The sequence below is a fragment of the Nycticebus coucang genome, chromosome 13 (assembly GCF_027406575.1).
Source record: "Nycticebus coucang isolate mNycCou1 chromosome 13, mNycCou1.pri, whole genome shotgun sequence".
Classification (NCBI taxonomy): Eukaryota; Metazoa; Chordata; class Mammalia; order Primates; family Lorisidae; genus Nycticebus; species Nycticebus coucang.
Window position 1 is genome coordinate 17803568 of NC_069792.1, and position 26201 is coordinate 17829768.

The window sequence follows — 26201 nt, forward strand, 5'->3', positions numbered from 1 at the left end:
CTAACACACACCTTATTATGTAGCATTTTCTATTAATCTCTGGTCAGTGTCATCATTCTTCAGAATGCAGGGATGAAATAAACTCTGATAATCAAACTGTATATTAGAATACTTCTCATCCAAATATGTTTCTAACCCATAATTATATGGTTACTTTATTCTAAATCAAATTAAAAACTCTTTTAAGAACCCTTATTTTTCCCCTTGAATAGTCAGGATTCAGTTGATTTGGATACTTACTTTGTTTACTTGACTTTGTAGGGATTGTTAGTTCTTTTGTTTCTTTCATTGATATCTTTTTTCCAGCTATTTCATTATAGATGGCTGACAGATACTCTTCAGGAAGGTCTTTACTATCATTGATACCTCTATTCATCTTAATGTACTGTTCCTTTGTCATTTTATTTTTAACCTAGACATGAAAAACCATCATAATTCCTAGAAATTAATACAGAAGTTTCACTTGCATTTTAAAAACTGAATACTCACATAAGATTTAATAATTACTTTGAGGATAGGAAGTATGAAATGTTCAACAAAACAAATATAAAAATGAACAACAGCCATAGAAAATGAAGTGAATGTAGAAAGTCTCATTCTGGCATGAAGTAATTCAACTTTCTCTGAAGTAGACAAGAGTAATTTATGATAAGAAAGGGAGAAGACTGGATAATGCAATCATCTGGTTTTGCCCAAGGTTTCAAAGCTCTTGGAAGTCTCTTTAAAATGGCTATGACAGTTTTGGTTCGATTTATAGCATTTTTCTCTTTCCTCTCTACTTGGTGGAGGTGGGGTACTGTGTCTGATCAGGTTAGCAAAGAGCTGCTGACCTCAAGGGAACCACCCAACCGGGCACCCCCAGAGGTTGGGAGTTTTTTAAGGTTGTGTCAAAGTACCCTTCTGTACACCTACATTGCTTCTGTCTCCCTCTTTCTGTGCCTCTCTTCTTTTTGTAAATATTCCCTTTTACCCAACCCCTCTCCTTTCTCTGTTTTCTTTTGTTCTTTCTTTCTTTCTTTTATCCCTTCTTCCTCTTTAACCTTCTCATCCTTCTGGTCCTGTACCTAAAGGACTCATCGAAACCTTAGTCCACAGGCATGGGAACTTAAAGAGCAAGAGACAGTGAAAGGAAAATTATGGCAAGGAAACAGATAAAAGAAATCACTCATGAGGAAGAATCAGCAGAAAACTCCAGGCAACATGAAGAACCAGTGCAGAGCAACCCCTCCAAGGGACCATGAGGTAGCTACCTCAGAGGATTCCACCTATAAAGAAATGTTAGCAATGACAGAAAGGGCATTTAGAATATACATGATGAAAACAATGAAAGAAATGATGGAAACAATGAAGGAAACTGCTAATAAAGTGAAAAATAACCAAAAGGAAATCCAAAAACAGAATCAAATAAGAGATGAATGATATGAAGAATATAGAAAGGATATAGCGGAGCTGAAGGAACTGAAGCAGTCAATTAGGGAACTTAAAGATGCAATGGAAAGTATCAGCAACAGGTTAGACCATGCAGAAGAAACAATTTCAGAGGTAGAGGACAAAGTTCTTGAGATAATTCAGACAGTAAAAGAGGCAGAAAAGAAGAGAGAGAAAGCAGAACGTTCACTGTCAGAATTATGGGACTTTATGGAGCGTTCCAACATATGAGTTATAGGAATCCCAGAAGGGGAAGCCATACTAGAGAATATCATAAAGGAAAATTTCCCAAATATCATCAAAGATTCTGACACACTGCTTTCAGAGGGATATTGGACCCGAGGTCGTCTCAACTCTAACCGAGCTTCTCCAAGACACATTGTGATGAACCTGTCCAAAGTCAAGACAAAAGAAAAGATTCTGCAAGCTGCCAGGAGTAAGAGCCAGTTGACCTACAGGGGCAAATCCATCAGAGTGACTGCAGACTTCTCTAAGCAAACTTTCCAAGCAAGAAGACAATGGTCATCTACCTTTAATCTACTTAAACAGAACAACTTCCAGCCCAGAATTCTGTACCCTGCTAAGCTAAGCTTTAAAATTGACGGAGATATCAAATTATTTACGGATATACAAACATTGAGGAAATTCGCCACAACAAGACCAGCTCTACAGGAAATACTTCAACCTGTTCTACACACTGACCATCACAATGGATCAGCAGCAAAGTAAGGACTCAGAAATGAAAGGACAGAACCTAACCTCCACACTGATGCAAAAGATAAAACTAAGCAATGGACTCTCACAAAACAAGATCAACAGAATACTACCACACTTATCAATTATCTCAATAAATGCTAATGGCTTGAATTCCCCACTGAAGAGACACAGATGGGCTGACTGGATTAAAAAACACAAGCCATCCATTTGCTGTCTGCAGGAAACACACACGGCTTCAAAAGACAAATTAAAACTCTGAGTCAAGGGTTGGAAGACAATTTTTCAGGCAAATGGAATTCAGAAGAAAAGAGGAGTTGCAATCTTATTTTCAGATACATGTGGATTTAAAGCAACTAAAGTCAAAAAAGACAAAGATGGTCACTTTATATTGCTTAAGGGAAAAATACAACAAGAAGACGTTTCAATTCTAAATATTTATGCACCCAATTAAAATGCTCCCAGATTCTTGAAATAGACCTTACTCAGTCTGAGCAATATGATATCTGATAATACCATAATAACAGGGACTTTAACACTCCCCTTACAGAACTGGACAGATCCTCTAAACAGAAATTAAACAAAGATATAAGAGATTTAAATGTGACCCTAGAACAACTGTGCTTGATAGACGCATATAGAACACTCCATCCCAAAGGTAAAGAATATACATTCTTCTCATCACCCCAAGGAACATTCTCCAAAATTGATCATAACCTGGGACAAAAAACAAATATCAATAGAATCAAAAGAACTGAAATTTTACCTTGTATCTTCTCAGACCATAAGGCACTAAAGGTGGAACTCAACTCTAACAAAAACGTTCGACCCCACGCAAACATAGGGAAATTAAACAACCTCCTCTTGAATAACAGATGGGAGCAGGAAGAAATAAAACAGGAAATTATTAACTTCCTTGAGCATAACAACAATGAAGATACAAGCTACCAAAACCTGTGGGATACTGCAAAAGCAGTTTTGAGAGAAAACTTTATTGCTTTAAGATGCCTACATTCGAAAAACAGAAAGAGAGCGAATCAACAAACTCACAAGCCATCTTACGGAATTCGAAAAAGAAGAACAATCTAAGCCTAAACTCAGTAGAAGAAAAGAAATATCCAAAATCAAATCAGAGATCAATGAAATTGAAAACAAAAGAATCATTCAGAAAATTAATGAAACAAGGAGTTGGTTTTTTAAAAAAATAAATAAAATACATAAACCATTGGCTAGACTAGCTAGAAATATAAAAGTAAAATTTCTAGTAACCTCAATCAGAAATGCTAAAGGGGAAATAACAACTGAGGTACAAGAGATCATCTCTGAACACTACCAGAAACTCTATGCCCAGAAATTTGACAACGGGAAGGAAATGGATCATATTTAGAATCACACCCTCTCTCTAGACTTAGCCAGGAAGAAATAGAGCTCCTGAACAGACCAATTTTAAGCACTGAGATTAAAGAAACAATAAAAAAGCTTCCAACCAAAAAATGCCCTGGTCCAGATGGCTTCACTCCAGAATTCTATCAAACCTTCAAGGAAGAGCTTATTCCTGTACTGCAGAAATTATTCCAAAAAATTGAGGAAGAAGGAATCTTCCCCAACACATTCCATGAAGCAAGCATCACCCTGATACCAAAACCAGGAAAAGACCCAACCAAAAAGGAGAATTTCAGACCAGGCTCACTCATGAATATAGATGCAAAAATTCTCAACAAAATCCTACCCAATAGGTTACAGCTTATCATCAAAAAAGTCATACATCATGATCAAGTAGGTTTCATCCCAGGGATGCAAGGTTGGTTTGGTTTAACATACGCATGTCCATAAACTTTATCCACCATATTAACAGAGGAAAAATAAAGATCACATGATCTTCTCAATAGATGCAGAAAAAGCATTTGATAAAATCCAGCATCCTTTTCTAATTAGAACACTGAAGAGTATAGGCACAGGCGGCACATTTCTAAAACTGATTGAAGCTATCTATGACAAACCCACAGCCAATATTTTACTGAATGGAGTAAAACTGAAAGCTTTTCCTCTTAGAACTGGAACCAGACAAGGTTGCCCTCTGTCACCTTTACTATTTAACATAGTGCTGGAAGTTCTAGCCAGTACAATTAGGCAAGACAACGAAATAAAGGGAATCCAAATGGGAGCAGAGGAGGTCAAACTCTCCCTCTTTGCTGACGACATGATCTTATACTTAGACTCAAAGACTCAACCACAAGACTCCAAGAAGTCATCAAAAAATACAGTAATATTTCAGGATATAAAATCAATGTCCACAAGTCAGTAGCCTTTGTGTACACCAATAACAGTCAAGATGAGAAGCTAATTAAGGACACAACTCCCTTCACCATAGTTTCAAAGAAAATGAAATACCTAGGAATATACCTAACGAAGGAGGTGAAGGACCTCTATAAAGAAAATTATGAAATCCTCAGAAAGGAAACAGCAGAGGATATTAACAAATGGAAGTATGCCGGGCGTGGTGGCTGACACCTGTAATCCTAGCACTGTGGGAGGCTGAGGAGGGAGAATCGCTTGAGCTCAGGAGTTTGAGACTCGCCTGAGTGACAGAAAGACCCTGACTCATGAAAAAAATAGAAAAACCAGCCAGGCACTGTGGTGAGCGCCTGTAATCCCAGCGGCTTCCGGAGGCTGAGGCAGTGGGGTGCCCGCAGCCCGAGTCTGAGGTTGCGGTGAGCTACCATGCCCACTGTACTCTGCTCAGGGGCATAGGGTGGGACCCTGTCTCAACAACAACAACAACAACAACAACAAACAAATGGAAGAACATACCATGCTCATGGATGGGAAGAATCAACATTTTTAAAATTTCTATACTTCCCAAAGCAATCTACCTATTCAATGCCATTCTTATTAAAATACCAACATCATACTTTCAAGATTTGGAAAAAATGATTCTGCGTTTTATATGGAACCAGAAAAAATCCCACATAGCTAAGGCAGTTCTTAGTAATAAAAATAAAGCTGGAGGCATCAGCATACCAGATTTTAGGCTGTACTACAAAGCCATAGTGGTCAAGACAGCATGGTACTGGCACAAAAATAGATACACAGACACTTGGAATCGAATAGAAAACCAAGAAATGAAACTAACATCTTACAACCACCTAATCTTCGATAAACCAAACAAGAACATACCTTGGAGGAAACACTCCCTATTCAATAAATGGTGTTGGGAGAACTGGATATCCACATGTAAAAGACTGAAACTGGACCCACATCTTCCCCCACCCACAAAAATTGATTCAAGATGGATAAAGGACTTAAATTTAAGGCATGAAATAATAAAAATGCTCAAAGAAAACATAGGAAAAACACTGGAAGATATTGGCCTGGGGAAAGACTTCATGAAGAAGACTGCCATGGCAATTGCAACAACAAAAAAAATAAACAAATGGGACTTCATTAAACTGAAAAGCTTCTGTACAGCTAAGGAGACAACAACCAAAGCAAAGACACAACCTACACAATGGGAAAGGATATTTGCATATTTTCAATCAGACAAAAGCTTGATAACTAGGATCTATAGAGAACTCAAATTAATCCACATGAAAAAAGCCAACAATCCCATATATCAATGGGCAAGAGACATGGATAGAACCTTCTCTAAAGAAGACAGACGAATGGCTAACAAACACATGAAAAAATGCTCATTATCCCTATCTATTAGAGAAATGCAAATCAAAGCCACCCCGAGATACCATCTAACCCCAGCGAGAATGGCCCACATCACAAAATCTCAAAACTGCAGATGCTGGCGTGGATGTGGAGAGAAGGGAACACTTTTACACTGCTGGTGGGACTGCAAACTAGTACAACCTTTTTGGAAGGAAGTGTGGAGAAACCTCAAAGCACTCAAGTTAGACCTCCCATTTGATTCTGCAATCCCATTACTGGACATCTACCCAGAAGGAAAAAAATCCTTTTATCATAAGGACACTTGTACTAGGCTGTTTATTGCAGCTCAATTTACAATCGCCAAAATGTGGAAACAGCCTAAAGGCTCACCAACCCAGGAATGGATTAACAAACTGTGGTATATGTATACCATGGAATACTATTCAGCTATTAAAAAAAAATGGAGACTTTACATCTTTCGTATTAACTTAGATGGAAGTGGAAGACATTATTCTTAGTAAAGCATCACAAGAAGAGAGAAGCATGAATCCTATGTACTCAATTTTTTTTTTTTTTTGTAGAGAGAGAGTCTCACTGTACTGCCCTCCGGTAGAGTGCCGCAGTGTCACACGACTCACAGCAACCTCTAACTCTTGGGCTTACGCGATTCTCTTGCCTCAGCCTCCCGAGCAGCTGGGACTACAGGCGCCCGCCACAATGCCCAGCTATTTTTTTGTTGCAGTTTGGCCGGGGCTGGGTTTGAACCCGCCACCCTCGGTATATGGGGCCGGCTCCCTACTCACTGAGCCACAGGCACCGCCCTGTACTCAATTTTGATATGAGGACAATTAACAACAATTAAGGTCATGGGTGGGGGGAGGAAAAGGGGAGAGAGGGAAAGAGTAAGGGGGGTGGGGCCTTGGTGTGTGCCACACCTTCTGGGGGCAAGACATGATTGCAAGAGGGACTTTACCTAACAAATGCAATCAGTGTAACCTGGCTTATTGTACCCTCAATGAATCCCCAACAATTAAAAAAATAATAAATAAATAAATAAAATAAAATGGCTACAACAATTACTGGAAACATAACGGTATCAAAAACATTCAAATCTTAATTGAGAGAACATAAACAACATGTGTTGCTATCAAATTAAAAACTAATTTCATTTAACAGTGGATACAACAGTAACAAGAGCTAAAATTTACTCAGTCCAAGAGAAACAATCCCTTGGACTGAGTCGTTGTGGTAACTGAATTTTCTTAGGTGATTTGGACAAATTGTCTTAAGAATACCCTAAACAAGAATGTCACACTTTGTACCTTGATGAAGCTCTGGAATACAAGTTTGAAGTCTGTAAGACAACAGCCATGTCACCAAACTTGGAAACTAGCACAGCCAAAATGTTTACTGTATCTCCAGAAACCCAGAAAGACAAAACTCAGAGAAGTCTTAGGAATCTATGAAAAGATATTTATTTATTTATTTATTTTTTTTTGTAGAGACAGAGTCTCACTGTACCGCCCTCAGGTAGAGTGCCGTGGCGTCACATGGCTCACAGCAACCTCTAACTCTTGGGCTTAAGCGATTCTCTTGCCTCAGCCTCCCGAGCAGCTGGGACTACAGGCGCCCGCCACAATGCCCGGCTATTTTTTGGTTGCAGTTTGGCCGGGGCTGGGTTTGAACCCACCACCCTCAGCATATGGGGCCGGCGCCCTACTCACTGAGCCACAGGCGCCGCCGAAAAGATATTTATTTAATTAAATATATTCCTACCACCCAGGCACGTTGGCTCATGCCTGTAATCCTACCACTCTAGGAGGCCAAGGCAGTGGGATCGCTTGAGCTCAGGAGTTATGAGACCAGCCTGAGCAAGAGTGAGATCCCATCTCTACTGAAAATAGAAAAACTAGCTGGGCATGGGGGTGTGCACTTATTCCCAGATACTTGGGAGGTTGAGGCAAGAGGACTGCTTGAATTGAGGAGTCTGAGGTTGCTATGAGCTAGGCTGAGGCCCTAGAACTCTAGCCCAGGAAACAGAAGTGAGGCTCTGTCTAAATGAAATGAAATAACATAACGTAACATAAATATACTCCTACCAGCCACCTAACCTAAGGCAGTTTTAAAGATAAAACTCCTGTAAATTTGGCTGGGTAACTCATATACTACATATACTACAGCTGGCAGGTTCGAATCCAGCCTGGGCCCACCAAACAACAATGACGGCTGCAACCAAAAAATAGCCGGGCGTTGTGGGCGGTGCCTGTAGTCCCAGCTACTTGGGAGGCTGAGGCAAGCGAATCACTTAAACCCAGAAGTTGGAGGTTGCTGTGAGCTATGATGCCACCGCACTCTACACAGGGCGACAGCTTGAGGCTCTGTCTCAAAAAAAAAAAAAAATCCTGTAAATTTACATCAAAGTACATAAAACAATGTAAAGAGCAAGTCATCAGAAGTTTACAAAAGTAACTATAAGAGCCACGCATAGTGGCCTGCATCTGTAGCCCAGCTACTTAAGAGGCTGGGGTGGGAGGATGGCTCAAACGCAGGAGTTCAAGTCCAGCCTGGGCAACATAATAAGACCATGTCTCTTTAAAAAAAAAAAAAAAAGAAAGAAAGAAAGTAAAACTCTATAGGCAAGGCATGGTGTCTCACATCTGTAATCCTAACACTTTATAAGGCTGAGGCGGGTGGAGTGCTTGAGCTCAGGAGTTCAGCCTGAGCAAGAGCAAGACTCTGTTCTTTAGCAAAAATAGAAAAACTAGCCAGGTGTTGTGGCAAGCATCTATAGTCCCAGATACTCGGGAGGCTTAGGCAAGAGGATCAATTGAGCCTAAGAGTTTGAAGTTGCTGTGAGCTATAATGCCACTGCCCTCTACCCAGGGCGACTGAGCAAGACTCTTGTCTCCAAAATTAAAACAAAAACAGAACTACTATAAAGAGATCAGAGTGTTTAGAAAATGTAACTGGGATTCATAGTTATTTACTTCAGATTACTCTGCAAACACATCTTTCTAATCTGTCAGAAAAAGGTGCTAGGAGTGCTTTTCCTATAAAAATATAAAAATATTATCATGAAAGTTTTCATCCTAATGCTATAATTGGGTAAATGAGATGAAAGCTATGCTGATTAATATGATGTAAGCACTCCAATTTGTACAAATAATCAATACACTGAAATGGGCATAAATGTATTTATGATCTATGTACAAAAGACTTAATAAAAAAATAAAATATTAAAAAAATAAAGTATAATGAGAGGGAAAGATGAAGAAAATATGCAAAATATTAAAAAGTGTTGATTATGGGCAAAAGAATAAAATAAAATAGTAATTTGATTATAACATTAAAATGAAAGTTTTCAAACGTAACTTATTATCTAAGGGAGGAAAATTCTATATTATCCAACTTTAAAAACTCATCCAAGTCATGGCACTATAAAAAAGTATGAACAAAAGCAGGCTCTTTTACCTAAAGTTCTAATAAATGCTTAAAAACAGATCAGGAATAACAAAATAAAAGACCACACAAAATGCTGCCAATAAGAGGTAAAGGAAGATGATGCTCACCTGGAAATTGTGAGCATAGCAAAATATTTTAGCATCATGCCATTAAGAGGTAGAGAGAAGTCTTGACAGAAAATCTGATTTAGCAGCTAAATGTTTATGGATCTGAGTTGGTACTCCCAGAAGGTGAGAGTCAAGATTCTCCTTTCACATACACAAAGTAAAGCACACGGCTCACACAGAACAGTTTGCTACAGTAGGATTCTGAAAGCCATGTAAAACACAATCCTACATTCCCACTTCTGACATCTTTTATGAAACGCTCCGCTCTTGGCTTTTATCCTCATGTGCTTAAATTAAGCAGTGCCTTATTTAGTGTTTAAATGACTTCAATTTTTTTTGGTTGTTACTACCTATGATTAATGTACTCAAAAAATTTAAACATGTTCTAAACATACCTCAACATTTTTAAAATTTCACTGACTCATACACTATATAAAAGGTAGCCTAACTATAAATACTCTACATAAAAAGAGAACAAAATGGCTTGTTTAAATTCACATATATTTTAGGTTTGAAAACAACTATGAATGAGAAGAACTAGTTTTAAGAAAGTCTTCTAAAGTTACCTATGTTCTTTTAAAATGTCAATTGTCATAGTTATGGTTAGTTATGGTTCTTAACTCTAAATCAACCAGGGTCAAGATTATGGTTCAATTTTCTAACAGGGTACTTAGCTTCACAGGAACTCACAAGCTGCTCTGCAGCAGCAGGCTGCCGGTCAGCATTCGATACCAGGTAGTAATCTGACCAGGATAGGCGGACAAGCCACTATCCAAGCACATTATCTATGAACAGAAACTATTACACTGAAGACAGGACGGCATTTTCAAGATAATGCTCCTAACTAGAATGTCTTTAAAAACTTTTAGCAATCTGGGTATTTACAAAAATATACAAAAGGAAATTTTAGTATTTCTTCAACAAACCACAAGTATGGCACCTGTGCATATGATATTGCTTATTCATTTATAGAACCAAATGTCTATAAAAGTATAAAAGGATGTATGCCCAGGTTATAAATACCATGGTTTTAAGTTTAGACTACTGAAAAATCAGAACTCTGATACAAAGATATCTTAATAAATCATTACCTGCGGACTGACTTATAAAACCACAAAAAAAAGTAATCATGTTAAATAATAAAAACCCTGAAAGGTGAGCTACTTTGATTACATTGCCATCACTAAGGGCACATCTTAAGTGGGAAATATCTTAAATAATTTTTTTAAAGTCCTTCATAAAATCAAGTGAATCTGTGGTAAAAGCATAATTCTTCAATTGTGATACTTAAAACAGGAGTAACTTTATATATAATACTCCCATTTCATGTTTGGTATACAATTTCCATCCCAACTGTGCCTTAACCATCTCAAAACACACACAGTTAAACAAACACACACACACACACACACACACACAAACATAAAAAAAAAACAACCCTATACTGCCAAAGGTTAATCTCAAACTCTAAATATACTTTAGTTTTTCCAACGCATCTCATGATGCTAAGTATATAATTTATTTTAGATCCTAAGAATAATAAATATCATTAGATACCTACCCCTAGAAGTATGAATTCCTGTAAATAATTTGTAAACATAATTTTACCCAATGGTATCAAAGGCATATTTTTAGAAACTAAGCAAAAAATACTTAAAACTTTAAAAACAACTTTTTTAGTAGATATCAAATAAAGTGGCATTTCTTTAATAATTAAGGAGGAATTTTGTGAGACAAATGAAATTTGAACATTTCCTAGATATCAGATATTTTTAAATTATTGTTAATATTTTAGGTATGATGGTAACTGTGGTTATGCCTACACTTATCCTTTAAAGATATATATGAAATAAATATGGATAATAAAAATCGTAAGATACCTGGGATTTGCTTCAAAATTGTGTGGGGGAGGGATAAAGTAGATAGAATAAGATTGGCCATACAAGGATAATTGTGGAAGCTGCGTGATGGATACAACAGGGTTCTTTATGCTAATCTCTCTACTGTTTAAGTTTGAAACATTAGAAAAATAAATGATTTTTATATATAGTGTTTCTCCACATTGTGACAAATACAGACACAAGACCTATCTTTCTAGATTGATTAAAATTTATCTTAAGTTTAAAATAGTTGTCAGTCATGAGAATGACACATATGGATATACTTTTAAAGTCTAATTAGAATCACTACCAAAAATGAACAGAAGGTTTTCAAAAGAAGATAGACAAATTGTCAATACATGAAAAAATGCAAAACATCACTAATCAGGGAAATGGAAATTAAAACCATAATGAGATATCACCTTACTCCTGTTAGAATGGCTTTTATTAAAACATCCAGAAACAATAAATGCTGGCACAGATGCAGAGGGACAGCAACAATGTTGGTGGGACTGCAAATTAGTACAACCTCTATGGAAAACAGATGGAGATTCCACACAGAACTAAAACCATTTCATCTAGCAATCCTACTACTGGGTATCTACCAAAAGGAAGAGAAGTCACTTTATCAAAAAACAAACAACAACAACAAAAAACACCTGCACTTGAATGTTTACTGCAGCAAATTAACAATAGTAAAGATATGTAATCAACCCACGTGCCATCAATTCATGAGTGGATTAACAAAATGTAGTATATGTACACCAGGGAGTACTACTCAGCCATTAAAAAGGATGAATTAATGCCTTTGCAATAATTTGGAAGGAACTGGTGACCAATATTCTAAAAAACAAATACCACATGTATTTTCTAATAAATACATCACACAAGTACACAGAGGAAAGTAAAAGTCATTAGAAATCAAGAGGTGGGGGGAGAGGAGGAAAGGAAGGGCAAAAACCTACCTAATGGGTACAATGAACATTATTTGGGTGATGGGCACCTTTACAGCCCTGATTCAAGCCATGTATCAAAACCACCTGTACTCTCTTAAATAACAAAAATATACTTAAAGAACAGTATGAATTTTAAATGCCAATGCAATTAAAATTATTTTTTTTAAAAGCAGTTACTACTAAAAATTCCTTTTGTAAAATGTATATCAACTCAGATTTAATACCCCAATTCAGTGATTGGTTTAAGATTATTGGTTTAATTGAATAAGATTAAAATTTCAACTATTTCTTAGTGAATTCAAAAGTACTACTTATTGTAAAACTGACTTAGAAGGAAACATACCTGAGGACTATGAAGGTCTGTGGTCAACATGATAATTGAGTAAGCCAAAACATAAGCAGTATCTGCACTAGCAAAAAGGGTTTGTCTGAAAAAATAAATGTATTATGTTATAAACGTTTACTGTTTCATTGTTTCACTTAAATAAGTCATCTCGAACCCCACATCACTTTTAACTTTCTTTCTCAGGATTTATACTCTATCTCACATTACAATTTTTCATGGATTTGTCTCATCACTTCCAGATCATAGACAACATAAATTCTCTTAAGACAAGGGATTACGTCCTATTATCTCTAAATCCCTGGGTGCTCCCAAGCACAGTGTCTTGGATACAGCTGACAATCAATTTGAATCTTATTTACCCTTGGTTGCATTCTAGGTATCTTGCAGCAAATTTTTCCATTAATCGATCAATTTTCTGAGCTTCCCCTGGGAGACGGAATCCTTCCAGAAACATCCGAAGAGCCGAAACAAAGTCCTTTCCAGAAAAGTCATGTTGGTCCACATATGCATACATGACTTCTTTGTTAAATTTATCATTATCTCCCAGGAACTCACCCACTTGAGTCTAACATAAAAACAGAAGACATACATTGATATTCTATCTAGTGGCATGTCATATCCAACGCACAGACATTTAAACAGCAGAAAAATTCTTAAGATTCACAAGCTTATAACTGTAGGATAAACAATTCCAAACATGAAGCTAAAAATTAAACTACTAAGTGCATTTATAAAAATACCAAGATATTCTTTTGAGTTTAGAAAATTTAAAAGGCAAAATTTATATTTTACACACACACACACACACACACATACACACCGGGGTGGGCCCTGGGCTATTTTGGGTTATTGGTTCTAGGACCCTCTCTTGGATAATAAAATCCATGGATGCTCAAATTGTTTATATAAAATGAAGTAGTATTTGCAAATAACCTATGGACAGCCCCCATACTTTAAGTCATCTTTAAATACTTATAATACCTAATACAATGTAAATGCTATGTAATTAGTTATTATACTGCCCTATTTGGGGAATAATGACAAGAGAAAAAAGTCTGTACATTTTCAGCACAGACACAACCATATCCATTTTTCCCCCTCAATATTTTCAATCTGTGGTTTATCCATGGATAAAGAACCCACAGATACAGAGGACCAAGTATATATATTTATATTACAACCAAGACTATTCTTTAGGTTTTACATATCTTCATATTTAGGAAAACATTTCCAAGGGGCCAAATACATATTAACTTAAAAAAAGGATTTTACAGAAAAGATTAGAATGAAATAAACTGGTATCTTACAGAGTCTAATCTTTCCTCCTGATGTAAGAATTGGGCAATATCTTCAGGTGTAGTGCCAAGCATTCCCTGTTCTTGGAGGTACTGTATTCCTCTCTTTGGTTTCTTATTAAATCTAGATGATATTAAAGTTAATGAGAACATTAAAAATAGAAAACCATTTGTATTCCCTCAAAAGATCATCTTGAAATGCAACAGATTAAAATTTTGTAATAGAAACAAACTTAAGAAACAAGAGTTTAATATAATATATGAACATATAAAAATATAATATTGTACAAGGATTTCTTTATTCTTTTCTTTTTATAAAAGAGTCTCAAATGAGGCCAAGCATGTTTGGCTCACCCTTGTAATCCCTGTAATCTTAGCACTTTAGAAGGCCAAGGAACGATGACTACTTGTGGCCAGGAGTTCAAGACCAGCAACTGGGCAACATAGTGAGACTCCATCTCTACCAAAAAAAAAAAAAAAAAAAAAAAAAAAGCTAGGTGTGTGGCATATATCTGTAGTCTGAGCTACTGGGGAAGCTGAGCCAGGAGGATGATTTGAACCTTGGATTTCTGAAGTTAGAGTGAGCTATGACCATGCCACTGCACTCTAACCTGGGCAACAGACCCAGACCTTGTCTCCAAAAAGTAATACCCATAAATAATTTTTAAAAATAGTCTCAAATGGGGCGGCACCTGTGGCTCAGTGAATGGGGCGCTGGCCCCATATGCCGAGGGTGGTGGGTTCAGGCCCAGCCCCGGCCAAACTGCAACAAAAAAATAGCCGGGCGTTGTGGCGGGCGCCTGTAGTCCCAGCTGCTCAGGAGGCTGAGGCAAGAGAATCGCGTAAGCCCAAGAGTTAGAGGTTGCTGTGAGCTGTGTGACGCCACGGCACTCTACCGGAGGGCGGTACAGTGAGACTCTGTCTCTACAAAAAAAAAAAAAAAAAAATAGTCTCAAATGTAAGGCCACCTTTATCACTGATAAGGATCATTTCATAGACTTTTTTACAGTATGGTTTTTTGTGTTTTTTTTTTGCAGTTTTTGGCCGGGGCTGGGTTTGAACCCACCACCTCTGGTATATAGGGCTGGCACCCTACTCCTTTGAACCACAGGCACTGCTCTAGTACGGTATATTTTTTAATCCATATCAACAGTGGTAAACTAGAGTATTAGAGACAATGACATGTAGTAAATGAACTTTAAGGCTGTGAATATTGAATAACTCATACAGGCATACCTTGTTTTATGGCACTTAACAATATTTCAAAATTTTTCATTATTACTGAATCTGTTAAGGTGATCTGTAGTCAGTAATCTTTTGTTCCCCCTACGGCAACGTCTCACCCTGTCACCCTGGGTAGAGTCCAGTGGTGTCATTATAGTTAAGGCAACCTCAGGCTGCTGGGCTCAAGCGATCCTCTTGCCTCACCTACCTAAGTAGCTGGGACTAAAGGCAGGTACTACCACGTCTGGCCAATTTTTTTCTTTTTAGTAGGGATGGGGTCTCACTTTCGCTCAAGTTGGTCTTGAACTCCTGAGCTCCAGCTATCCTCCTGCCTCAGCCTCCCAGAGTGCTAGGATTACAGGCATGAGCCACCACACATAGCCAATCAATGATCTTTGATGTTACTATTGTAATTGTTTTGGGGCACCACAAACTGTACCCATATAAGATGGCAAACTCAAATGATAAATGTGTTAAGTTGTTGATTACTCCACCGAAAGGCCGTTTCCTCCATCTCTCTCTTTCTCATCTGGCTTTTCTATTCCCTGAGACAAAACAATATTGAAACTAGGCCAATTAATAACCCTGAAATAATCTTTAAGTGTTCAAGTGAAAAGAAGAATCACAATTCTCATTTTAAATCAAAAGCTAGAAATAATTCAACTTAGTGAGGAAGGTTGAAAGCAGAAAGGCCAAAAGGCAGGCCTCTTGTACCAAACAACAGACTTGTTATTAAATGCAAAGAGCAGTTATTGACAGAAAATTAAGGTGTTACTAGCAAGGCCCTAACTCAATTCTGTGATGGCTGAGAGATGTGAGGAAGCTGCAGAAGAAAAGTTAGAAGCTAGCAGAGGTTGGTTCATGAAGTTGAAGGAAAGAAGCCATCTTTATAACATAAAAGGGAAAGGTTAAGGGGAAGCTGCAAGTTATTCAGAAAATCAAGCTAAGATTAATGATGAAGGTGATTCCATTCACTACACAACAGATTTTTTTTCTGTGTGTAGGAAATAGCCTTCTGTTGGAAGAAGACATTATCTAGGGCTTTCAAACCTAGAGGAAAAGTCAATGCCTGGCTTCAAAGCCTCAAAGGACTGGCTGACTCTCTTGTTAGGGGCTAATGTAGCTGGAGACTTTAAATTGAAACCAATGCTCATTTTCCATTCTGAAAATTCTCAGGCCCTTAAGAATGATGCTAAATCTACTCTGCCTGTATTCTAGAAATAGAACAAAGCCTAGATGATAGCATGTCTGTTTACAGAATGGTTTACTGAATATTTGAAGCCTACTGTTGAGACCTACTGCTCAAAAGAAAAGATCCTGCTCACTGAAAAGGCACCTGGGCCACCAAGGCAATATATAAGGAAATAAATGTTTTCCTACCTGCTAACACAACATCTGTTCTGTAGCCCGTGGATCAAGAATTTTGACTTTTAAGTATTATTACTTAAGAAATACATGTTTTAAGTCTATACCTGTCAGAAGAATAACTCCTCTTTTGGATTTGAGTAAAGTAAAATGAAAACTTTGTAAACAGGATTCACCATTTTATAGGGCTTAAGAACATTTGTGATTCATGGGAGAAGGCCAAAATACTAACATTAACAGGAGTTTAGAAGAAGATGATTCCAACCCTCATGGATGACTCTGAGGGCTTTAAGACCTCAGTAGGGGTTCAGTGCCTGTTAGCTCATCAGCTAGGGCGCCAGCCACATACACTGGAGCTGGTGGATTCGAACCCAGCCCGGGCCTGCCAAACAACTACAATTACAATAAAAAAAACAGCCTGGCATTGTGGCAAGCACCTGTAGTCCCAGCTACTCAGGAGGCCAAGGCAAGAGAATCACTTAAGCCCAAGAGTTTGAGGTTGCTGTGAGCTGTGACGCCATAGCACTCGACCGAGGGCAACCTAGTGAGACTCTGTCTCAAAAAAAGACTTCAGTAGGGAAGTTAACTGCAGATGTGATGGAAATACTAAGAGAACTAAAATTAGGAGTGGAGCTGAAAGATGGACAGAAATGCTGCAATCTTATAATCAAACTTTAACAAATGAGGAGTTACTTTTTATGGATAAGTGAAGAAAATGGTTTCTTGAGATGGAATTTACTCTCAAGATGCTGTCAGCACCAAGAAAATGACAACAAAGGATTTAGTATTCCATAAACTTCATTGGTAAAGCAGCAGCAGGGTTTGAGAAGACTGATTCAATTTTGAAAGAAGTCTTACTGTAGGTAAAATGCTATCAAACAGCATCACATGCCACAGAGAAATCCTTTGTGAAAGAATCAATCATTGAGGCAAACTTCACGGCTGTCTTATTTTAAGAAACTAATACACCTATCTTAACCTTCAGCAACCATCACTCTGATTAGTTCCAGCAGCCACTACCATCAAGGCAAGACCCTCCACCAGCAAAATGATTATGATTTGCTGAAGGTCAGATGATTCAGCAAATGACTCAGATCATTAGTATTTTTTAGTAATAAAGTAAATTAAAGTATGGTGATTGTTTTCTTAGACATAATGCTATTGCACACTTAATAGACTGATAGAATATAAAGGTAAACCAATAATAAATGTACTGGAAGACCAAAAAAATTAGTGTAACTTGCTCTATTGTGATATGCATTTTTTGAGGTGGGATGGAACTGAACCCAGAGTATCTCTGAGGTATGCTTGTATTCTGAATATATATTTTTCTTTATCTTTAGGTCATCTTAGTTCATTTATCTAAATTATTAGACTGGCACACAAAACCTCTCTCACTATAGCTCCAGATTCTCTCTCACCCCCTTCTCACTCGTCTCCTCCCACACAGCCTGCCCTATTCCCTAAACATCATGTATTTTCAGCGTCTATTCACGCTGCATCTCTTTTACCTGCTCCATTCATTCCCTGAGGTCTCTCACACATGTTTAGAGATCCAACTCAAATGTTAACTTCTTTGTTTATAAATCATTTACTCCCTGCTTTTATTATTTTGGTGCTTCATCACCTGTCACCTGGCCTACTGCAAGGGTCTCCCTATCTCTCGTTTTGTACACATTCTCCTCGTCTAATTCCCTTTCAGGCAAGTCATATTTACCAAACAGAAATCTGATGATGCCATTCTTCTCATAAAAGCCTTCACTAAGTAGCATGCTAGTGTTAAGAGATACAGCACAAAAACTCCTTTGCACAGAGAATAAGGCCTTTTGTAATCTAGATCCAATTCAATTCCCTCGTCTCTTCTCCTGCTACTCCCTTCCCACCCTGCCCCTGACAAGCTGAACAATAGTCCTCAAACATCCACCCTTCCCTCCCCCGTGCTGCTGCACATGCCATTTGCTTTGTCTGGATGCTTTCTTTTCCCTATTCTGTCTTCCTAATGATTCTCCTGTAAAATTTTAATTCAACCATAATCACATACGTTAAATAGTACCAAAATTTTTTCCCTGAGGTAAACAAAACCCTGCTCTCTAAAAGCTTTCACTGTGATGGAAGAAACACAATTTTAAAGAATTTTAATAATAAAAATGCACCAAATAAATACAGTCACAAGAAGAAAATAATACAGCAGAAGTGACTAGGATGGGCATGGTGTTTTCTGGGAAAGGTGATTCTGGAACTGAGTTTTGAAGAATGATTGTAACTCTTACAGACTATAAGCAAAAACAGCCCAGAGAGAAAGAGAACATACTAATACACAAAAGCATAAGACAGCACAGTATCATAATAAATATTACTAGCTCTACATCACTGGAACAACAGGTAACAGAAAAGTGGCAGGTGATAAACCTTAGAATGTAGCAGATCCAAATCCTGAAGGTACTTTGATGTAAGAAACTTTGGCATTATTCTCTAAGAGCAAGAAAGAGGAGAAACAGAAGCAGATTTTCATTCAAGAAAGATTAGCATAGTTACCTGTGAGAAAGACTAAAGGATAAACAAGACCAAAGAAAGCTTAGCCAATTATAAAAGATTATATTGCTCAAGGCAGGAAGTGGTAATGGTTTTATTTGTGAGAATAGCTTGTGGAAGATGGAGAAAAGAAAACAGGTTACAGAGAGATTTAGGAAGTAGAACCAACAGGATTTAGTGACATAATATTCAAGAGTAAGAGGAAAATCTAAGCTAACCCCCAGGATTCTAGCTCATAAATTTAGTAACATTCTGGGGTTCCTTGCCTAAATAAGAAATAGAGAAACAGTAGGGTTTTTCTATTTGTCTTTGGTACTAGCCTTAGGGCGCTAACCATAAAGAGAATAAAAACTGACAGATTTGGTTATGAATCAGCTGAGAGAAAATATGCAATCCAGTGATGACTCCAACAAGCAATTAGAGATATGAACCTGAACTTTACTTAAGTAGATGTATTTATAATAAAAACGAGGAATTACAAAACACCAGCACATTGTAGTTGAAGTCATGAAAAAGAACATGATCCTTCAGGAGAAGACACAAAGTAAAAAAAGAAAAAGGCAGAGGGACAGAACTGTCCCAACGCTAACATGTATGCTGGAGAAAGAGTCCATAACAAGACTGAGACCACATGGTCACAATAGTAGGAGGGAAATAGGACAGCACAGCGTCACAAAGACCAGTTGTGGATGAGTACACTGGACATGGCTACATGAAAGCATTCTCATTTATGGCAAGGGAGAAGCAACTGAGAGGAGGACTGCAAGCTGGGAACCTCCACTCTGAAGCCCTGGTACTCTTCCCTCTCTCACTCCTCAAGTACTTCAAGTAAGAGTTACACCTTGGTAGCACTTTGTACAACACTCTTTTATAGACCTTACACAGTGCTATTTAAAAATCATATACTTTGTCCATATTTGGACTATAACCTTGAATACAGGGATGAGTGCCTTCATGGTACTTAGCACATAGTTCCAAGTACCAAATATATATTTGGTCAGTGACTAGCAGAGTTTTCTGTCTTTCTTTTCTTTCTTCCTTTCTTTCCTTCCTTCGCTTCCTCCTCCTCTCCCCTCCCCTTGCTTTCCCTCCCTCCTTCTTTCTCTCTTTCTTTTTTTTTTCTTGGAAACAGAGTCTCACTTTGTCGCCCTCTGGTAGAATTTCATGTTGTCATAGCTCACAGCAACCTCAGACTCTTGAGCTCAAGGATCCTCTTGCCTCAGCCTCCCAAGGAGCTGAGACTACAGGCACCTGCCACAATGCCCGGCTATTTTTAGAGATGGGGTCTCATTCTAACTCAGGCTGTTCTTGAACCTGTGAGCTCAGGGGATCCGCCTGCCTTAGCCTGGGATTACAGGCATGAGCCACTGCACCTGGCCACTAGCAGAATTTTAATATGCATATTAATATGCATTTTTGTTTACACATACTAGACTGTGAGCCACTCAGAAGGAAGGGCCATTCCATTCACGTAGTTTCCTCAGGACCTTGAATGATATCTGGAACAGATGGAACTTCAATAAATATTGATGAAACTATTAAAATGAATAAAGTTTCGATGGCTGTTTCCTAAGGCAATTTTGCAAGATTTTACAATTTTCTAACAGAATATACATTTTTGTCAATTTTTTTTCATAGCAATGTTGGAAAAAAACTCCACTTAAACATCCATCAAAAGGTACCACTTACCAGGAAAAAACACTTTATAGCAGAAGTAGCAAAGCAAGTAAACATAACAAGGGGGTTTTAATAGTTTACAATAGCTAGATTGAGGAAGACCAGTAATACCATTTTTTTTTCTTATGATATCTCTATGAAATAAGAGGTTGGCAATAAAGAGAAAAGAATGCAGCATGGCAGTATTTACACAGGAAATAGTACAGGAGTGGGTAGATATTACAAAACATAGCAGGAAAATTGATTTTTTTTTTTTTTTTTTGAAACAGTCTTACTTTGTCACCCTGGGTAGAGTGCCGTGGCGTCATAGCTCACAGCAACCTCAAACTCTAGGATTTAAGAGATCCTCCTGAGAAGCTGAGATTACAGGCACCCACCACAAAACCTGGCTAGTTTTCTATCTTTAGTAAAGATGGGGTCTTGCTCTTGCTTAAGCTGGTCTTGAACTCCTGAGCTCAAACCATTACCCACCTTGAGCTCCCAGAGTGCTAGGATTACAAAGAGTGAGCCACTGCACCAGCCTAGGAAACTTTATGTCACACAATCAGGGTCTGGTACAGTGACCAGGTGGAAAAGAGAAGTTATCATTTTATCAGCATATGAAATCAATAATAAGAGTAACTCAATTGAAGAAAATATAAAACTATAAAGGAGCAATGCATAGTATTGTAGCTATAGTAGTTTCACACTTAAAATTTTTTGAGTTGTCACATGATTCAGAAATGCAATGGGGGATTTTGTAACTGAGCTACACAATGCAAAACTGCACGGATGATGTTTGTCAACAGCACTCAATACATGGTATAAATTAATTTATATGACAATAGTAGTTGGACAGTATAAGAACATGTTTGGCCTAGGATGCAATGAATAAGGGGAACTGAATAAGGAGCCAATAGAATTCTTGGATCCAAGAAAACTTCTCCCATTTTACTCATTGAAAGGTGGTAATAACAGTACTGGCAGAGGGATATTCAATAACATTTCCCTTTAAAATGTGATACTTACAAATCTATCCCTTGTTCTATTATTTCTTTCTGTTGCTTTAGGACCTCAAATTGTTCTGGATTATCAGTGCCAGACATCTGTGTACTATAGCTGCCTATTCCTGATGATGACGTTGACTCCAAGGAATTTAAACTTCCATATCTGTTTATTGTCTCAGGGTGTTTGATTTCATTCATCTCTTGTTCTGAGGGTTTCTCCTGACCTGAAGGAAGAAAAAAATGATATAATACATTAAGCTGTCAAAGAAAAAGAATGTGAAAGGGAACACCAATTCTCAAATAAAGCATGGCATTTCAATGCTGGTTAGATATCTATGTAATACAAATAAAGAACTAGGTGCCATAATAAACAATATACTTCAATATAAAAACACAACTATAATTTGCATCTGTATAATCTGCACATTAGGAGGAGTTCTTTTAGTAGCTGCAGCCCTAAGTATCCACTGGATTTCTGCTCTCAGTTCATTCTGCATGAGAAATAAATAACACTAGGATGGCCCTATAGCTCTGAGTTTTTCTCTGGGTAAGGGTAAACATCAAATACAGATAAACAATTTAGCCTTCTCAAAACATACTAGCTTTTATATGTTTCTTCTATAATTGCCTTATAAAAAAATAAATACATAAAGGTACTTCCCTATATGTAATACTCAAAATATTTCTAGGAAGATTTAGAAGGAAAACATAGTTTGGATAACTAAGGTGGAAAATTCAGTTTTAAAGCTACTTATTTAACTCATAGAGAATGTTTCCTTATCAGTTAAATGAATAAATACATCTATCCTCCAAATGCAGCTATCCTCCAAAGTTTCATTTACTTAAAATGATGAAGAATTACAATGCAAAATGTCACCTTACCAAGAGTTGTCTGAGAGTTGGGATTCACATACTGATCCTTACTCCATTCAACCATACACTTCAAAATGGACACTAAGCATTCTAAACCTTTTTTCCTCAGGCTCAATTCCTATAAAAGAATTCAAAAATGCAATAAAAACAAAAATCTTTTAAGGAAAATATCTGCCAAATCTTTGGCAAAGCTTAAATTTGAAAATGTTGCTAAACTTCTTACCTGAACATTACTCATACCAAGTTCTTGACTGCCCCTTCCTTGAGCAATTTTTGATAGATCATTTACTAGCCTCTCAAATATATTGGCTGCATTTAAGTCACAGTCATAGTTTACATAAATATCCACTACACTTTGAGCATCTGTAACAATATAATATTAATTTTTATAAAATGCATTAAGTACATGCATACACTGGGCCTTTTAACTATCTAAGAGATAATAAAGAATAATTTTAAATACCTGCACAAATCCTTGTCAGTGTCTGAATAACCATCCATTTGTGATCAAATGAGCTAGTAGATGTCTCCAAAATGTATAAGAAAATTTCTTTGAAGAATACCTGTGATTAGGGGAAAATTTCTATTTGAAATATTGTTTACAATTCTTATATATCATAACTTCTTAAATATCTCAAAGCCAGAAAAAAGATTAGGACTCAGGCTCCTACAGAATTCCTACTGAGTTCCATCTCTGAAACCTCAGAACTAAAATAACTTGGGTGAGTGATGTAAATTTACCCTTCTAATGCCAGTGCTGCACTTTACACTGTGCTGTTTTGTTTGCCATTGTACAGTTACTACAAAAGAAAAATGCAAAGATTTAGAGTTCTTGTAGGTAATACTTTCTAGAACATATTCACAAAACTAGTATGACTTAGGTTTCAGTTTTTTACCCCCTCAACATAATTTATACTCTGTTCATCAGTTATATCTTTTAGACAGTCTAGTACTGGGCAAGGCTGTTTTTAGATTCAAACATAACTTACACTCTCATCAACAAAAAGGACCTAAGTCTCATATGCTGTAATATTATCCTGATTATTCACAAAAGTGAAAATATCTACTGTTTGAAAACTATAAGCAAATGCTTCGTTACTATTCTTTATACCAAATAATCAAGCACAAAGGAGTTAAGCAACCCAATGAAATAACTTCAATTTAACAGCTAAAAATGTTCAGATTCGAGTTTATTTTATAAAAGTGACTGTGACAAAAACAACATATTAAAATTCATGGAATATATGAATTATGAATGCAGAAATAACCATATTTATAATATTACTGAATATGTCCCCAAACTGGGTCAAGAACCCCTATAAAGTGCTTTTCTTTCATAAACCTCAATACATTTCTATTTACTTGCTTAATATCAGTACTTTCTATGACTATAAGCTTTAAGAGCATAGAAACCAGGTTGCTTTTACTATGCACTGTGTCCACACTGTATGGCACATGGTAGATATTCAACAAATATTTATGGCAACATGTCCATAGTTCCTAAATACTGCTCCAAAGCACTCCAAAATGTTGAAGCAAGTTCACAGGGGTGCCACAGGGAATTTCTGAAGTAAGATTGAGAGAGAAATACATCTGTTGGATACCTTGAAAGATTGTCCATGCTTTCAATTAGATCATACTACATTCCTTTCTATGATATCATTATCTCTACAAACTTGAATTTTGGTAGGTGCTATGATAAAAGTACTGCATGAAAATCAACAAATAAGGATGGCATGTTCAATCTGATTCCAAAGTCTAAGAGGTTGCATACAGTGTCTAATTGGCACACACATCCTAGTGGTAAGTAATTGTGGTTAAGAATGAAACAAAAATTTTCTTTCAATTTAGATGCACTACTTTCTTAAATGGATACTAGGTTGTTAAGACAAATATTAAGTTGTTTGGCCCTAACTGCTTAATAGATGGAACTGTTAGATATTTCTTTTGGCGTAAGTATACAAGGAAAATATCAGAAACTAATGATGGCATCAATCAAGAAAATGTGGGATTCTCTGATTTACAAAATAAATAAATAACACAGATTTAAAGAAGAAAACAAAAACTTTAGCTACTCTCTATGATTTATCAAATTGCACTAATAAGCAAAGCCTATTATAAGATACCATACCTATCAAAAGCTCTAAAAAAAAATCAAACTTTTCATGATTTATTGAGCATAAACAATCTATACATGTAGAATAAAAGCTTTATTTAAAGCATACTGTCTTCACATAATAGATTTTTTTAAACTTTATTCAAATTAATGAATGTATCTTCACATAATAGATGTTCTCTCGAAAAGATGTGTGTAAGATGTATTTTCTGCAATAGATGTATAATTTAATGACCACGAAAACAAAATTACATGATAGAAATTCCAAAGTGAATAGTCTCATAAAATGAATTTTCATGTAAGAATGTTAATTTGCTAATTTTGGGACGGCGCCTGTGGCTCAATGAGTAGGGCACCGGCCTTTGAACCCAGCCCTGGCCAAACTGCAACAAACTGCCGGGCGTTGTGGCAGGCACCTGTAGTCCCAGCTACCCGGGAGGTTGAGGCAAGAGAATCACCTAAGCCCAGGAGCCGGAGATTGCTGTGAGCTGTGATACTACAGCACTTTATACCACAGCACTCTACCAGGGGCAACAGAGTGACACTCTTGTCTCTTAAAAAAAAAAAAGGCATGTTAATTTTGTTCTGAAAATTTAGGTTTTCATATATTGCAAGTAGAACAGACCTCATGTTTAATATTTTCAAAAGCATATCTATATTTTTCTCATTTTGGCCTCATTATCTCCCCTTAAGGGATAATAGCAAGTGAAATAAATTTGATCTTTTATTTTATTTTTGTGTTCTTCTTCTTTTTTTTGAGACAGAGTCTCACGCTGTTGCCCTGGGTAGAGTACCATGGCGTTATGGTTCAGCGACCTCAAATTCCTGGGCTCGAGGGATCCTCTTGCTTCAGTTTTACTATTGTTCGTAGAGATGGGATCTCACTCTTGCTCAGGCTAGTGTTGAACTCCTGAGCTCAAGCAATCCACCCACCTCGGCCTCCCGGAGTGCTGGGATTACAGGCGTGAGCCGCCGCATCCAGCCTTGATCTTTTAAGAACAGAATAGTAGGACAACAATTTTGCAGTAAGAATCTACCATCTATGAGCTAACAGGAAATTTCTTAAGAATATTTCCTTTCAAATTCATTTTTATAGTGTATTATAGTGTAAATCAGTTTTACTCTACAAAAATAGTAATTGCAACTTAAATCATTTTTGTTATCTAGTTCTGTAAGAATTTATATTTCACACACTCTACTAAATAGTCCCTATAGAAGTAGAGTTTTGAATGTCCAAAAATCTGTAACTGACTACACACAATTCCAAAATCCTCTAATGCCAACTTAAATACCTCATCATCAAATGAAAGACTTATGGGTTTTTTTCTGTTTGTTTGTTTCTTGTTTGTTTTGAGACAGAGCCTCAAGCTGTCACCCTGGGTAGAGTGCTGTGGCATCACAGCTTACAGAAACCTCCAAGTCCTGGGCTCGAGCGATTCTCCTGCCTCTGCCTCCCAAGTAGCTGGGAGTACAGGCGCCTGCCACAGTGCCTGGCTATTTTTCGGTTGCCACCGTCATTGTTTGGTGGGCCCAGGCTGGATTCGAACCCGCCAGCTCAGGTGTATGTGGCTGGCACTTTAGCT

At 37.2% G+C, this 26201-nt stretch overlaps 1 protein-coding gene across 1 annotated transcript in view; it reads right to left on the reverse strand.

Moving 5' to 3' along the window:
- ARFGEF1 (ADP ribosylation factor guanine nucleotide exchange factor 1) overlaps window positions 1-26201 on the reverse strand; it is a 167863-nt gene that overhangs the window by 51808 nt on the left and 89854 nt on the right. The window contains exons 11-18 of the mRNA XM_053559499.1: window positions 22966-23065; window positions 22726-22865; window positions 22512-22620; window positions 21652-21853; window positions 13858-13969; window positions 12910-13115; window positions 12548-12632; window positions 241-412 (exon numbers count right to left, since the gene is read on the reverse strand). Of these exons, the coding sequence (XP_053415474.1) occupies window positions 241-412; window positions 12548-12632; window positions 12910-13115; window positions 13858-13969; window positions 21652-21853; window positions 22512-22620; window positions 22726-22865; window positions 22966-23065 (1126 nt within the window). The remainder of the gene's footprint in view (window positions 1-240; window positions 413-12547; window positions 12633-12909; window positions 13116-13857; window positions 13970-21651; window positions 21854-22511; window positions 22621-22725; window positions 22866-22965; window positions 23066-26201) is intronic.